The 15,967-nt window shown below is 36.3% G+C and overlaps 1 protein-coding gene across 3 annotated transcripts in view; it reads left to right on the plus strand.

Moving 5' to 3' along the window:
• LOC131535239 (NACHT, LRR and PYD domains-containing protein 3-like) overlaps positions 1 to 12,664 on the plus strand; it is a 52,494-nt gene extending 39,830 nt beyond the window's left edge. For all 3 annotated transcript variants that reach the window (XM_058768189.1, XM_058768191.1, XM_058768190.1), the window contains 3 exons: positions 3,682 to 3,852; positions 8,294 to 8,472; positions 9,081 to 12,664. In XM_058768189.1, coding sequence (XP_058624172.1) covers positions 3,682 to 3,852; positions 8,294 to 8,472; positions 9,081 to 9,082 — 352 coding nt within the window. In that variant the 3' untranslated portion in view covers positions 9,083 to 12,664. The remainder of the gene's footprint in view (positions 1 to 3,681; positions 3,853 to 8,293; positions 8,473 to 9,080) is intronic.
• Positions 12,665 to 15,967: the final 3,303 nt, after the last annotated feature.

A 15,967-nucleotide genomic window follows, 5' to 3' on the forward strand; every position in this document is an offset into this window, starting at 1 on the left:
CAGTCAGATAAGTGTGAGAGTAAGGACAGTGGGCTTTTGAGGAGACCAACCTGAGTACAAATCTGCATTTCTTCTCATTTATTCCATTGTATATTAGCTCAGAGAGGTGTTTATATGAAAGAAAACAGAAAACATTCAAACACTTGTAAATAAAATGTCATACCATGTACAGGTGCATCTCAAAAAATGTGAATATTGTGAAAAAGTAAAAAATTATTGTAACTTATTTCAAACAGTGAAACTTTCATATATTCTAGATTTATTACATGTAAAGTAAAACATTTCAAAAGTTTTTTTTTTTTTTTTAAGTTTTAATTTTGATGATTAGATCTTACAGCTCATGAAAGTCAAAAATCTAGCATGGACAAACGTGATATTCCTAAAAGATAATGAATAAATAAATTAATTATTAGAAAGAATATTATTGTTGTTGTTATAAGTTTAAAGTACATTGTACAATACTAATATATTTGTCATAATTTCAAGTTAAATCGAACTTTTATTTTGACGGGCTGTAGCAGACCTTTCGAGTTTCAGAGTGTATTTGACATTGTTTTTTTTTTGTCTCAAAACTAGGAAATGTTTGTTTTCTCTCAGAGCAGCTCTGCTGATGTTCATGTTTATTTAGATGCTGAAAACACAATTAGTGTCATGCGTACTTCAGTGTACAGTCAGATAAAACGGCGCCACTCAGAGACATACAGAAACAAGCAGATTATTTATATAGCAGTATCTTTGCGCTTCACATACACACATCATATCTACTTTTGATTCATGCATCCATCAGTTTGCGTGTTTTACGTGACATCCTCGTTATACTGTAAATTCCATGTTCACGACTGCACCGGGATTCCCTCTGCATCACGGAAATCATACGACCTTAATTTTTAACTTGTTATAAATGCGACGCACCTTCATCTGCACGTAGGGATGGTGTCCGCGAATATGAACGAACGTGCTAGATGCTTTTGCAGCCACTTTGCGTCCACATTTTTTGCAAATTGGATCCGTGCTCAAGGACAACCCCGTGTTCATTTTTTTTTATATATATATCCTAAGTATTCCCATACTGCAGATTTTAACTTTTTTTTTTTTTTTTTTTGGCGGGGATGTGTAAGCAGCCAAGTGAATGCAGAGTGAAGTAGCTGAGTGAAAATAAGTTGCATATCCCAGGTGAAAAACAAGTGCACTTCCATAATGTAGTACACTTGAACCCATCTTTCATACACTAGTACACTCAAGTGTACTACAAGTGGTAGCTAAATACTTTTTCTAAATACAAAGATAGTATGTTAAAAGTGCATTTTAGTTCATATTCATGGTGTCTCAAAATAGCACTTAGATGATCTTAAGTTGACCTTAAGAAGTACTAAAGGATAATTTTTAGTATATTAAGTACAAAATTAGTGCGTGAAAATAGAGCACTTTAAGTACATTATTAAGTAGTTTATTTATTTTTTACAGTAGATATTAGGGATGTGACGAGATCGTGGCACGAGATCTCGCGAGATCAGATGTGTCTCGTGAGATCCGACTGGCCTCGCGAGAACGTCACAATATCCTCGCAAAACATTTTGCAGTGTTTACATCAGAGCTGCACCATTAATCGTTAAAAAAATTACGATCTTGATTCAAACACCCACACGAGCTTATTCCTGAATGACAATGATTCAGCTATGTCTATTACGTCTGTTTAACATCACGATTGTCGGTGGATCGTGAGAAGCACGTTTGTCTCTGCCCATGTTAATGAATCAGAGGGTCGCCATCATCACGCTTCCGATGTGAATGCTGTTATTCACTGATATGGGTGGCGACAAAACATGCTCTGTTCACACTAACAACTCCACTAACACCTGTTTCACATCGTAAGCGTCTTAAAGACATTCAAATCTGCATTCATGCCGCTGCTGATTCAGAAAGAGCAACACAAAACAGTCTTTTCAACCACACATCATTATTTCTGTGTTACAGACATTTAAATAACAGAAGTAGGCCTACTGGGATAAAAGTTTATAGTTTGGATATAAACACTTATTGTCTACAGTTGCGATCAAATTGAAAGTGTCTTAACACTTGTATTGTAACCCTTATTGTTTAAAAAATGTATTTGACATTGAATCATTAAAGGTCCCATGGCATGAAAATTTCACTTTGAGATTTTTTAACATTAATATGAGTTCCCCTAGCCTGCCTATGGTCCCCCAGTGGCTAGAAATGGCGACAGGTGTAAACCGAGCCCTGGGTCTCCTGTTTCGCCTTTGAGAAAATGAAAGCTCAGATGCCCAATCTGGAATCTTCCCTTTATGTCGTCATACGGGGAAAGGTTACCTCCCCTTTCTCTGCTTTGCCCGTCCATGAGAAAATGAGCTACTACCGTGCGAGACAAGCGCAATATTTTTTTTTCCTCGAGAGACATCACGGCTTGCAAACGAGCGAAGCATGGCAGTTGCTCAGTGTTTGGATGTACAAATGAACACCGAAGTATTTTTTTAGTTCCTTCATCCGAGCCTATGGCTAGCATTAGCTACATGATAATAACTGTAACAACATACCTAAACAAACCAACTAAAGTACCGTATCCAGACACAATATTTTAAATTAACCATTCAGAGATGTCCTGCTGTAGCCACTGAGTTGCAGCTTCTTCATCCGGTGCTTCTCCATCCAGATCAGATTCTGGGTCAAACTGAAAAGCTTGAACGACTGTGTGTCTACGAGCCATTGCGACACATCCACTGTCAACATTAGCGCATGGTAGCGCAAGCTGGTTAAGGCCACACCCCCACCCTCCACCTTGCCCCGCCTCTCTCCTCCTCATTAGCATTTAAAGCTACAGACACAGAAATGGCACGTCCTAAGGAAAGCTCATTCTGGGACTGGCTCGTAGTGGCTGAAATTGTGCATCAAGGCTGAATTTCGGAAAGAGACTTCAGATACAGTACTAGGGACCACTTAGGCCTATATAAAAGCATCCAAAAAGCAGCATGTCATGGGACCTTTAATTCAGAAGATTTCAATTGTGAAACAAGTCTTTATGAACTGAGAACACTATAAATATACATTCATTTGAACAAAAAAAAAAAAATCAATGGTGTCAGTGTCTCAGTAAAAGACTTAAGCAATGAACATTTTGTCAGAAACACTAGTAAACTACATTATTTTTAGTTTTCAAATTTTCTTTTTTTTTTCAGAATCGTGATCTGCAATTTATTTTAAAACAAATTGTGATTCTCAATTTATCCAGAATCGTGCAGCTCTAGTTTACATGTTTATTACTCCATATAATTCATTAAAATAGAAGTTTAATTTCATGAATTAATGCACCTAAATTTTTTGTGTTTTTCAGTTGAATAAAATATAATTTTTCCCTATATATTTCATCATTGAGAATTATTATTATTATTATTTATTTTTTAAGTCTAAAAATCTCGTCTCGTTCTCGTGAACCCAGTCTCGTGTCTCGTTTTCGTGGGATAAGTGTCTCGTCACACCCCTAGTAGATATGCAAATGTTTACGGTATGATAACCGTGCACTTTCAAACCATGATAAACCGTCATACCGGTATATTGTTACAGCCTTACTTGTTATTATATCTCCTCTCCTGCTCTGAGACCAGAGTCAATAACAAACTACAGACACTTCAACTACAATTCAGAGTGTGTCATTGTTCTCTACAGGTTGGATTATTGTGGCGTCACAGATGAAGGTTGTGCTGCTCTGGCTTCAGCTCTGAGATCAAACCCCTCACACCTGAGACACCTGGATCTGTCTGTGAATGAACTCGGAGAATCAGTGAATCTGCTCTCTGATGTACTACAGGATCCTGACTGTAAACTGGAGACACTGTGGTAAGATTATATATGACACACTGTAAAATATTTGTAAAGTGAAAAACAAATCACCCAAAAAACATGCTATCTTTGTATTTAAAAAATGTATTTAGTTACCGCTTGTAGTACACTTGAACCCATCTTTCATACACTAGTACACTCAAGTGTACTACAAGTGGTAGCTAAATACTTTTTCTAAATACAAAGATAGTATGTTAAAAGTGCATTTTAGTTCATATTCATGGTGTCTCAAAATAGCACTTAGATGATCTTAAGTTGACCTTAAGAAGTACTAAAGGATAATTTTTAGTATATTAAGTACAAAATTAGTGCGTGAAAATAGAGCACTTTAAGTACATTATTAAGTAGTTTATTTATTTTTTACAGTAGATATTAGGGATGTGACGAGATCGTGGCACGAGATCTCGCGAGATCAGATGTGTCTCGTGAGATCCGACTGGCCTCGCGAGAACGTCACAATATCCTCGCAAAACATTTTGCAGTGTTTACATCAGAGCTGCACCATTAATCGTTAAAAAAATTACGATCTTGATTCAAACACCCACACGAGCTTATTCCTGAATGACAATGATTCAGCTATGTCTATTACGTCTGTTTAACATCACGATTGTCGGTGGATCGTGAGAAGCACGTTTTGTCTCTGCCCATGTTAATGAATCAGAGGGTCGGCCATCATCACGCTTCCGATGTGAATGCTGTTATTCACTGATATGGGTGGCGACAAAACATGCTCTGTTCACACTAACAACTCCACTAACACCTGTTTCACATCGTAAGCGTCTTAAAGACATTCAAATCTGCATTCATGCCGCTGCTGATTCAGAAAGAGCAACACAAAACAGTCTTTTCAACCACACATCATTATTTCTGTGTTACAGACATTTAAATAACAGAAGTAGGCCTACTGGGATAAAAGTTTATAGTTTGGATATAAACACTTATTGTCTACAGTTGCGATCAAATTGAAAGTGTCTTAACACTTGTATTGTAACCCTTATTATTTAAATATGTATTTGACATTGAATCATTAATTCAGAAGATTTCAAGTGAAACAAGTCTTTATGAACTGAGAACACTATAAATATACATTCATTTGAACAAAAAAAAAATCAATGGAGTCAGTGTCTCAGTAAAAGACTTAAGCAATGAACATTTTGTCAGAAACACTAGTAAACTACATTATTTTTTAATAATTAAAGGGGTGGTTTACTGCTTTTTTTTCTTTGTTTGATTGTGTTTATGGGGTGCAATATAACATGTCTTTGTGTTTTGTTTGTTAAAAAACACCTTATTTTTCATATATTTCACGTTTATTGTAAGCCGCTTTCTCCTCCGTCATTTGAACGACCGGTTGACTTCCTGATTCTCTGAAACCACTCCCTCAGAAACAGGCGATGGGCTCAGATTGGTTAGTTGGGCCGGTGTGTTGTGATTGGCTAAACTGCGTACTGCACATTGTCCAGAAACTTCACGCCCATCACCTTCACGGGCGACAGCTGCATGTGCTCCGGTCAAATGTAAATAATGGTGTCAATATTGCCGTATCAGTTTGAGCCAGAATCAGACCCAGAAAGCGGTAATGAAGAGAGTCAAGCAGAACTTCCGCAAGCACGGCTCTTACAAACGTTTCTGAATGAAGTTTGCTGTTGTGATTACATATCATTTTTTGAAGTTTGTACACGTTTGTCATATACACACAAAATAGCATCGAACTAACTATAACCAAACAGCGTTGGCTTGTGTTTACGTTCTTGATCAAATCGAAAAATTACGTCATAAAGTATACATGGAAAATACATTTACAAAATTAGTACATAATTACAAATTCAGGTCCAAAATGTTTGTACGCGTTTGTCATAGACACACGAAATAGCATTTAACTAACTGGCAACTAAAGCCAGCGTTGGCATTTGTTTACGTCCTTGATAAAACTAAAACATTACGTCTGAAATTATACATGCAAATACATTTAAAATGATTAAATCTTACTTACAGGTTGTGGCCCAACAACCGCTGCCTGTGGTTTTAAAGTTGGAACTGCTCCATGTTTTAGTAATAGTTTCTGTGTGAATCCGGCATTGAACTCGTGTAGATTCTGGAAGCTGTCTTCCGTAAAATGCGCAGCACAGAGAGCTAAACTAGGACTGTAATCGTCAGGAACATAATCAAACATAAATTTTAACCATTGTTGACGAACTACAGCGTCCGTAGGAAGCCCGAACACAGAAGACCTGACAGCTGGGTGAAAATAACACCGTTTCGACGGCATGGCTACAACTAGGGCTGCAACTAACGATTATTTTAATAATCGATTAATCTGTCGATTATTTTTTCGATTAATCAATGAATCGGATTTAAAAAAAAAAAAAGCATTCATTTCAACCCTTTATTCAAAAACAGAACTAAAATCTTTAGAAAGTGCACAAACATGTTGCTCCTTGAACATCCCTGAGCTGTTATAATAATAATAAAATAAAATAAAAATGGACTAACACAAAAAACATACACATGTATGCTTTACATCTGCCAAATATATAGACTTTTTGGGAGTGCAAAAAATTAAATAATTTAACAACACTGCGTCGTTAGCGTTGGTATTGTATCAGACACCTGCACTTAACATTATATGAAAATCAAGCTCAAATGGAGTTAATAATGTTTTTGACCAGAGAATGACGGAGATGGAGTGTTTTGTCTGTCGTTAGAACGGCTGTAACTGTTATCTGAAGCAGCAAGTGCATTATGCTTTCATCAACTTTTACAGGTTATATAACTTTGATTGTAGCTATATGGGCGCTTAGTTTTTTCTTGTTGTTTAATACACTTGGCCAAAATCTCAAATTAAGCACTTATGCACATAATGCACAGGATATTTAAAACGTATATAGACAGCAAATAACTAATTCTTCTCCACTCTTCAAACACACAAAAACATTATCCTTTACTGACATAGTGTTTGAGTAAAGAAAACGCTGTACTATTCAAACACCAATTATTTATTCACCCTTGCATTGCGAAAAAGCAGAGATCTCATCTTCTCCAGGCTGTGCGCGGTGAGTCAATCTGAACGGAGGCGGGGTGAAGTTACGAGGTCTCGCTGAGAGCTCGATGATCCAATGGCGTTACGAAGTTTTACTGACAAGTTATTTTAATGCTTATCATTGGTTTACTATTTTTAAAACTCTCTGATTTAAAATAATAAAAACGAATTATAAGCGACTCAAGTTTGGATAATTTTTCACAGCACCTGACTGGGCTAGGGTATGGCAACTGCCATATTCTGCCATACGCAAACGCCGCCCCTGCTCCCACACCTTGGATGACTTGGGTCGCACGGATTTCTCTGCCTCCGCCATGTATCTTTCCTCTACCTCCGCTGCGTTTTTTTTACTTTTGTTTTTATTTATGAGGCGCCAAACTCTGCTAGCATCCGTGCGCGAGAGAGACAGAGTGTGTTCACTGCGCTCCGCGCTCAACTAAAGTTTTTTTTTTTTTTTAATAATCAAACGTCTCCGCATCGCGACACAACGAATCGATTATGAAATCCGTTGCCAACGCTTTTAGTAATCGATTTTTATCGATTTAATCGATACGTTGTTGCAGCCCTAGCTACAACTCTCCACTATAACTCTTCCTCTTCGACAAAGCTGCAGAACATGGCCTTGCCCCCTTTTTTGCATGTTCCGGAGGGAGGGGTTGATGGGTTTATTACGTATGCAACCCGGAAGTATCTCGTTGTAGTCCCGTATGAGTCGTTTTGTAGGCATTAAACTTCCTGATTTTTAAAAGGCGATATCTCCGCCACGTTGAACTTTCAGCGCAGCAACTTTGCAGATACTGTTCATGCACCAACAGCAACATTACACACTATTTAAAATGAAAAAAGTGAAATCGCAGTAAACCACCCCTTTAAATAATAATTTAATAACGTCATTTTTTTTTTTCAGAATTGTGATCTGCAATTTATTTTAAAACAAATTGTGATTCTCAATTTATCCAGAATCGTGCAGCTCTAGTTTACATGTTTATTACTCCATATAATTCATTAAAATAGAAGTTTAATTTAATAAATTAATGCACCTAAATTTTTTGCATTTTGTGTTTTTCAGTTGAATAAAAGACTATTTCCCCTATATATTTCATCATTGAATTATTATTATTATTTATTTTGTATTTTTTTAAATTTAAAAATCTCGTTCTCGTGAACCCAGTGTCGTGTCTCGTTTTCGTGGGATAAGTGTCTCGTCACACCCCTAGTAGATATGCAAATGTTTACGGTATGATAACCGTGCACGTTCAAACCATGATAAACCGTCATACCGGTATATCGTTACAGCCTTACTTGTCATTATATCTCCTCTCCTGCTCTGAGACCAGAGTCAATAACAAACTACAGACACTTCAACTACAATTCAGAGTGTGTCATTGTTCTCTACAGTTTGAGTGATTGTGGCGTCACAGATGAAGGTTGTGCTGCTCTGGCTTCAGCTCTGAGATCAAACCCCTCACACCTGAGAGAACTGGATCTGTCTCGGAATAAACTCGGAGATTCAGCAGTGAAGTTACTCTCTGATCTGAAACATGATCCACATTATAAACTGGAGACAATATACTACTGTGAGTATATTATTATTTAAATCTTTAAAATGGCCAAAGTTGAGTAATAGGCTTGCTTAGTTGGGGACACTTAATTTCTAGCGATTATCGTTGATTTGATTGCACAGATACTATTTAAACTAAACTGAGCTAGATAATGACATCTCTGAATTCAATAATGAAATGCCTTTAACTGAAAATTGAGTGTTTAATCTTATCATTATACATTACTGACACTCTATCTTCCAATCTGATACTGTTAAGTGCTTTGACACAATCTGTATTGTTAAAAGCGCTATATAAATAAAGGTGACTTGACTTGACTCATGTGTAATTGAAGAATATAAGATAATAATTCAGCTTCACTTTTGCCTCTGTAGTTTAAACTCTTTAATTCTGTGATCATCTATGATAATATGAATATTTGAATCTCTTCCAGTGTCTCTGTGTGTAAATGATGAAGAGAGAGTTGTTGATCATTCACTGTTATTAATCTATGATCAGTTGTTCATTCATATCTCTGGCTGTAATATGAATATACTGTGTTTTTCTGAAGTGGATCTGCTGATGTGATGTGACAGCAGTAATGTCTCATACTCATATGTGACTGTCTGTGTGTTTTATTGTAGGACTCTCAGTATTTAGATGTCAGTCCAGTGTCCTCAGGATCAGCTGATGGTGAATAAGGAGCCGCTACAGAGACGTCACAGTCACACAATCAACAGAGACTGAAGACACAGAGACGCACAGCATCATACTGTCATGTGTGTCGTCTTTCACTCTCTTGTTTTATAGGTAATGGCCCATGAATCTGAGTGCAGAATTATTTTGGATTCACTAGATATTGTCTACAATGTAGATCAGGGGTGTCAAACATGCGGCCCACAAAGATATCCAATCTAACCATGGGATGAGTTGAACAATAATAAAAAATAAGACATTATTTTGAAAAGTAAATAGTGTACTTGTTTTACAAACTGTTTCAAGACTTGGGTTGAAGATCCAAACACAGCTTTAATAAGAGTAATTCACAATCGTAATCCAAATACCAGGTAAAGGGTCAAACAATCCAAACAACAGATTCCAAAACCCTGAAAACACAGGGCTTATATGCAGAGTTAGCAATGTAAATGGCAGGTATGAACATTAAATAAAAAATAAAATATTGTAGTGAAAGTTGAACAGATTGCTAATTGTTTTGCTATGAAATGGGCCCCAGGATATTTATCATCTACTATAATATCATAATTGTTTTAAATGTGTGTGAGCTGACAATATGTAATTTTGACAAAAAACAAAAACACATCTTCAGAGTCTTTAATTCAAATTGGAAATTCCCTGAAAATGTCATCAAAAAAAACAGTAATTTCCAAATGGTTCAAAATAATAAAAAAAACAAAAAGAAAACACAATGACACTGTAACGGAGCCGACGAGACGTGAAGCGTACGGATCCATTTGCAAGCTTTTATTCAAAAACATGGTCAAACACAGGCAAGGTCAAACACCAGTAGACAGATATGTTGAGGGCAAGACACAAGAGTATTCCGAGAGCATGTGTGGGTTGTCGATTGGCGAACAATATCCAAAGGGTTTGACAATAGGGGTAATCCGAGAACACGAGCAATAATCAAAACGGGGGCAAACAGAGTCCAAAAGGCAGGACGAAAGGGCAATCCAAAAACACAAGAGCAATAATCAAAACACAGGTAAACAGGCTTGGCAAGACTAAGATATAGAAACTAGGAAAGGCTCCGTAAAGTAGCTATCAGCAAAGACTGTGATAACTGCTAGACAATACTCGGCAATCTGTGCAAGGAAGTCCATGGTTTATGTAGGGTGTGTGATTGTGTGATAGTTCTCAGGTGTGAGCATGTGATTAGTGAAATGACTGCTGGGAATGTAGTCCAGAGTAAATGTGAAACAGTCTGTGCAATGTGAGAGTCAATATGATGGAGGAGTGACCTCTGGTGGCGAGTGAATGGAAGTCCATGGACCTGATTCATGACAGACACAATGTATCAAATATTTCCAGATTATCCTCATGTGGATTGGATCACACTGCGACAAGGACGTGCCCCGACTTTTTATGCCCTGTGGCTCAAAAGGGACGGAACAAAAATAGGGACACATGACAGAGCCAGAAGTAGAATACAAAATTTATAAACAAATCAAACTATAACAAAAAAAAATAGATATGTAAACAATGTAGAATGCAACAGTCAGGAATTTGCTGTCCGTGGCCCCTAAGCTTATTAATCTGTTATTTACCCTCTTCATATTTAAGGAGATCACCAATGTCGGGCATTGCTTATGATTTTCAAGGGTGTAGAGTTTAGTAGAAAGTGCTATGACATGTCCCTACCAATATCAGACACTACTAAATTGTCTCTAGCAATAATTTTGATCCCCACCAATACCAAAAATCAAACTTACACTCTTTGTCAGGTAACATGTAAAGTATCAGCACTGCAGGATGTTTTACAGTCAGCTACAGCAGCGATTGTGTGTGGTACAGATGGGCCACAGCATCACAAGCCATGAATGATGCTTTCTTTAACATCAAACAGCATATATAATGAACATTAATGCTATTCATCATAATAACAAATCAATGCTGAGTGTGAGTTCGCTTGGTTGTCATTTCGGCATTCTATACAGCAAAAATTATATGATTAATAAGTACATATGTAATAATATGTTTTTCCATTATTTTAACTCGTCAAATTAATTTAACTATTTTCAGCTTCATTTGTAAGTAAAGGATCTGAGGTATCCTTAAATACAGTCTGTGTGTGTTTTGCTTCAAGAGAGCAGTCATACATTTGTGTTGTTTTACTTTCTTTTATATTCATTTCTTCTATTATAATAGTTTATTTAATCATTTTTATTATTCCATTTAATCATATAATAATTTATAATAAGCATCATAGCCCATTTCATTGATTCATTAATTGATTAGTCATTTATATTATATTGTTGTTTTTATATTTTATTTAGTTATGACTGCTTTCAAGGGCTATTTGTCTTTATGAATAAGAAATACAAGGGAATGTTTATGGAAACTCAAGGTTTATGGGATGTTGTTTTGAAGCAGTTTTGGTATAACAATACTTGCTGAATGCGTGTTCTTCAGACGAAGTCTGAGCATTGAAACATATGCAACTAAGACTATTCAATAAACTCTGCTCCTTTGTAGTTACAAAGTTACTTATAGTTAGTAGAATGTCTAAAGTGGACTATCAAAATAAAGTGTAACCGATCTTAATTATCTGGCATGGAGGCATGATCTAACATGAGTTGGCCTATACAAGGTTCAACTTGATTTTTAAAATCAATTTAATGTAGGTCATTTAAGTTGAAATGACACAAAATAACCAGTGGCAGAGCTAGTGTTTATAAATGGGGTGGCCAGGGATAATTCAGGGGGTCCGTAGAAAATCAGTGTATAACTCCAGCGTGGCATAAAAAAAGCATGAATAAATTGATTGCTGATTGCTTCACATTACCGCACATTAGCTATAAATACTGTAAATGTTAGTATTTCTCTTATTTCTACAATCTGATTAACCAGTACAGTGAATTTTGTAAATGGTGCTGAGAAAATCTAAAACTTCAACTTCAAACAGGGCTGCCAACTTTTGAGTTGTGAGGAGTGAGAATTGTTCAGGAATAATTAACAAGCTTGCGATTAAGAATGTTATTTTTTCCCTCAATTTTTCTAAATTAAACTATAGAGGGAACCCTGTTGTTAAAGTCACAAATAACAGTTGATTTGTATACAAGTTCATATTAGAACATTTTAATAATAAAGTTATATTTATACATTTTTAATTATAGTAAAACAATAATGATATGGGTAAAAATATAATAAATGCAATTTTTGAAAAATTTTCCTCAAGTGTACATTTTTCTCGCTAGTTTATGGACACTGAATGGATTTTCTGAGTGTCGTTCCTCTGTCGTGTGTGTCTTGTGTTCCCGCCCTCTTGTGTCCTTTTTTGGTCATGTTCCTGTCCTTAAGTGTGAGTATCAGTTAATTCTTGTCCAGCTGTGTCTCTATTCATCTGTTATTGTCATGTGTATTTAGTTCTTGCCCATTTAGTTAGTTTTCGTCTGGTCTACTCGTTACTCCCGGTGTTCCTGTGTGTCCCAGCCTTGCCTTGTCTTGCCCTGTCTGTTTTGAGTTCATTAAAGACTGTATTTTGAGTTCATCCTCGTCTTCTCGTTCCTCCCTGCTGTGTGCACCGTGACACTGAGGTTATGTGACAATGTTTTCAAGCTGATTTTTCCACGGTTGAGACACTCATTGAGTGATTACATGATGAGACAATATACATACAGTAAGTTGTAATGTATCTTTCAATATGCCCTCAGATGTTCATTCATGTTTATTTCATGCTAATTAGAATACACTCCTGCTTCGCTTGAACTGAGACGAAGCTAAAAGTTTACTTTAGAAATGTAGTAGGTTACAGATTACAAGTTACCCTATTTGAAATGTAATAAGTAGTGTAACTATTACTTCATTAAAGTAATGTAACTGATTACATTTGATTACTTTTTGATTACTTTTCTAAATTTCTAATGTTTTCAACTATTAATCCGTTTCATACATTTAAAGCAGGCAGGGTTAACCTTACAGTAGAACTCAACACTGATTACTTTCAGACTTTCAAAATCCTTCATCACTTGAATTAAGATTATTTACTCCCCAACACTGTCACACCACTAAAGAGCTCCAAAACTGTATTTATCATTTGAGTTTTTTAATAAAACTAACAGAATTTGAATGCTGAGACTTCCATCATCAAAAGCAACCTGCTCTGTATTCTTTGTCCTCTTTGCTCTGTGATGTTTTTCACTTCATTAAAAAATGATTGTGTGGCAGGAGAGAGTTTAGCTGAGGCTGGAAGGAACACCGGACACGTCACATCCTTGAGTTCGAGGCAAAAATAAATGCTTCTTTTTTTCAATACGATTAAACAAAGAAAATTAAATAGGAGCATATTAAGTGCAGTGGCACCCGATCAGATGTCAGTGGTGTCCAGTCCACTGGCTCCACCACTGATTAGATAAAGCAGTGATGGTGTTGCTCCAGGATCAGCAGCTGGGCTTCAGCACACCTTCAGCACTGGACAAACATCTCAGCGTTTCACATTAACTGCTTCACCAGGTCAAGAAGAAGCCCATGTTATTGGTCACCTTCTCAGACTAGGGACTTCGCAGATAATTCAATACAGCAATATTCCAGTAGTCTCTCTCCAGGGAAATCTGATAGGCTTCATCCAGACTATATTTTGTTTTGAGGAACATAGGAGACATCTTGCTTCCTGTGTGTGTGTGTGTGTGTGTGCGCGTTTTTGTGAAAAGTCAGGACATAGATGTGTATAATGACGAGGGTATGACAGGTATTACAAGGTGAAGGTGACATCTCAAGACATTGACCCATGTCCCCACTTTTCAAAACGCTTATAAATCACTCAGAATGAGGTATTTTGGGGGAAAGTTGAAATGCACAGTCTCCTGTAAGGGGTAGGTTTAGGTGTAGGGTTGGTGTAGGGCAATAGCACATACAGTAAGTACACTATAAAAACCATTACGCCTATGGGATGTTTTTTTCACAAAAACGAACGTGTGTGTGTGTGATAGCGTGAGTATACATGCATCCACACACGCACAGGTCCAAGGCCTTTATGTTTGCAAGCACTACATGCTCCTGAACACTGTTTCTCTTACTTTCATTCTTCCCCATTCCCTTTCAATGGCCAGCCATTTTTGACAAGTGTGACTTTGTGCAATTTTGTATAAAATAAAAGCATTTAAAAGCACACTTCCTGATTAAACATTAAAGCACACTAGTGTGAGAAACAGTGCAAATTTTCATAATTTTTTTTTTTTCTCATATTGTGAAAATTATTCATAAAAAATGCTTTTTTCACTCAGAAAAATGAGGTGCCTACTTTCGGATAAATGAGGCTTACGATTAATCAGATGCAAATAGAAACACAAAACCAGTCCTAAATGAAAGAAAACAAGTTGACAAAAAGAATGAATCCAATATTTAGTGATAATATAACATAATGACAGATTTATAAGCAGTTGTTTGGAGTCCGGTCATTTTTGACCGGGAACACCACAAATGTGACTAGGTGAAATAAAACCCACAAAAAATTATGAAAATTTAAAAAAAGTATGATAAGTACTTATCCAGGGTCAATTTGTCCCGAACACAACCAGAGGGTTAATTACAAAAACCTGCATGATTAACGTACGATGTTTGTATAACAAATTTTATTTTCTTTGATATACTGGATACAGGACACAAAGTAACATGCTCACATAAAAATCTCTTTAATATCTCAACTATCTCTCCTAAATCATTAAATGGAGATTAAACTTCAGCTGAAATGTTGTTTCTCAAATATTTTGACATATAAAAACACAATCTCAAGTGTCTCTTCTAGAGTTTTCAGATGAAATCTCAACAACATTTTATTAAATCTCTAAAGACAATGAATCAGTTCAATAAAAACGAGACACCGATTCATTCAAAGTGTTCCCAGAAGTGGTCCGTGTGCAGCGTCTAACACGTTCATTGTTTAAATAAGCAGAAACGAGAAAACGGTTTTTCGTTTTTTTAATTTGTTCAATAAAACGAAAAAACGAGATTTTGGCTTGATTTTAGTTTTTTTTTTGGTTCACGGGTAGAAAACGGATAAACGACTTCAAAATTCGTTTCCCCCTTGTGGGCGGTCATGACACGCCCCTTTCCGCTGATTGGCCAACCAAATCTGAGCCCGTGACGTCATCATCAGTTCATTCAACAAAATAATAGTCCTCTGCTGCTGTACGGGGCAGGTCCTAGATCGGGCTTTCTTCTGTGCAACCTAACGCGTTTCGCAGAAATATTTATTACAGAAATTTTAATCAGCACCCAGCCTGTTTTATTTAGCTGTGTGCGTTGTTAAATCTGTATAGTGACATTGCGCTACCCATAGACAGTGCAGAACAAGAAATAGATGTAGGGGTCCCCGAGATACTATATTTATCCAAACAATGTCAGAATTTTTACCTACATACATTGGAAATGTGCACTAAATTTTCATTATTAAAATTTGTAACATTTTATACATTTAGCCTACATTTAATCATTTAGCAGACACTTTTATCCAAAAAATGGTTTACAAATGAGTGCTGTGACAAGTCTGTAATTATAACTGATCATTAATTAATTATTAGTCTATATTTGTGATTATTGCAAAGTCATCAAAACTGGCTCATGGTATCAAAACTCCCCAAAATGTCGAAAATTAATCAAAATGACCGTGCATGACATTCTTTGAAGTATACAGTATGCATGCAGTCATACAAACTTATTAGTGAAATCTCCACCTGGTGGCGCAAAGGGACAGCTTCACCATTACTCAGATTGGAATTTTCATTAGTAAATGAAGATTAAATAATAAAATAAATTGCTACTGAATTAGACAGTGATACTCTCAGTGAGTATATTT

The sequence above is a fragment of the Onychostoma macrolepis genome, unplaced genomic scaffold (genome assembly GCF_012432095.1).
Source record: "Onychostoma macrolepis isolate SWU-2019 unplaced genomic scaffold, ASM1243209v1 Scaffold2, whole genome shotgun sequence".
Taxonomy (NCBI): domain Eukaryota; kingdom Metazoa; phylum Chordata; class Actinopteri; order Cypriniformes; family Cyprinidae; genus Onychostoma; species Onychostoma macrolepis.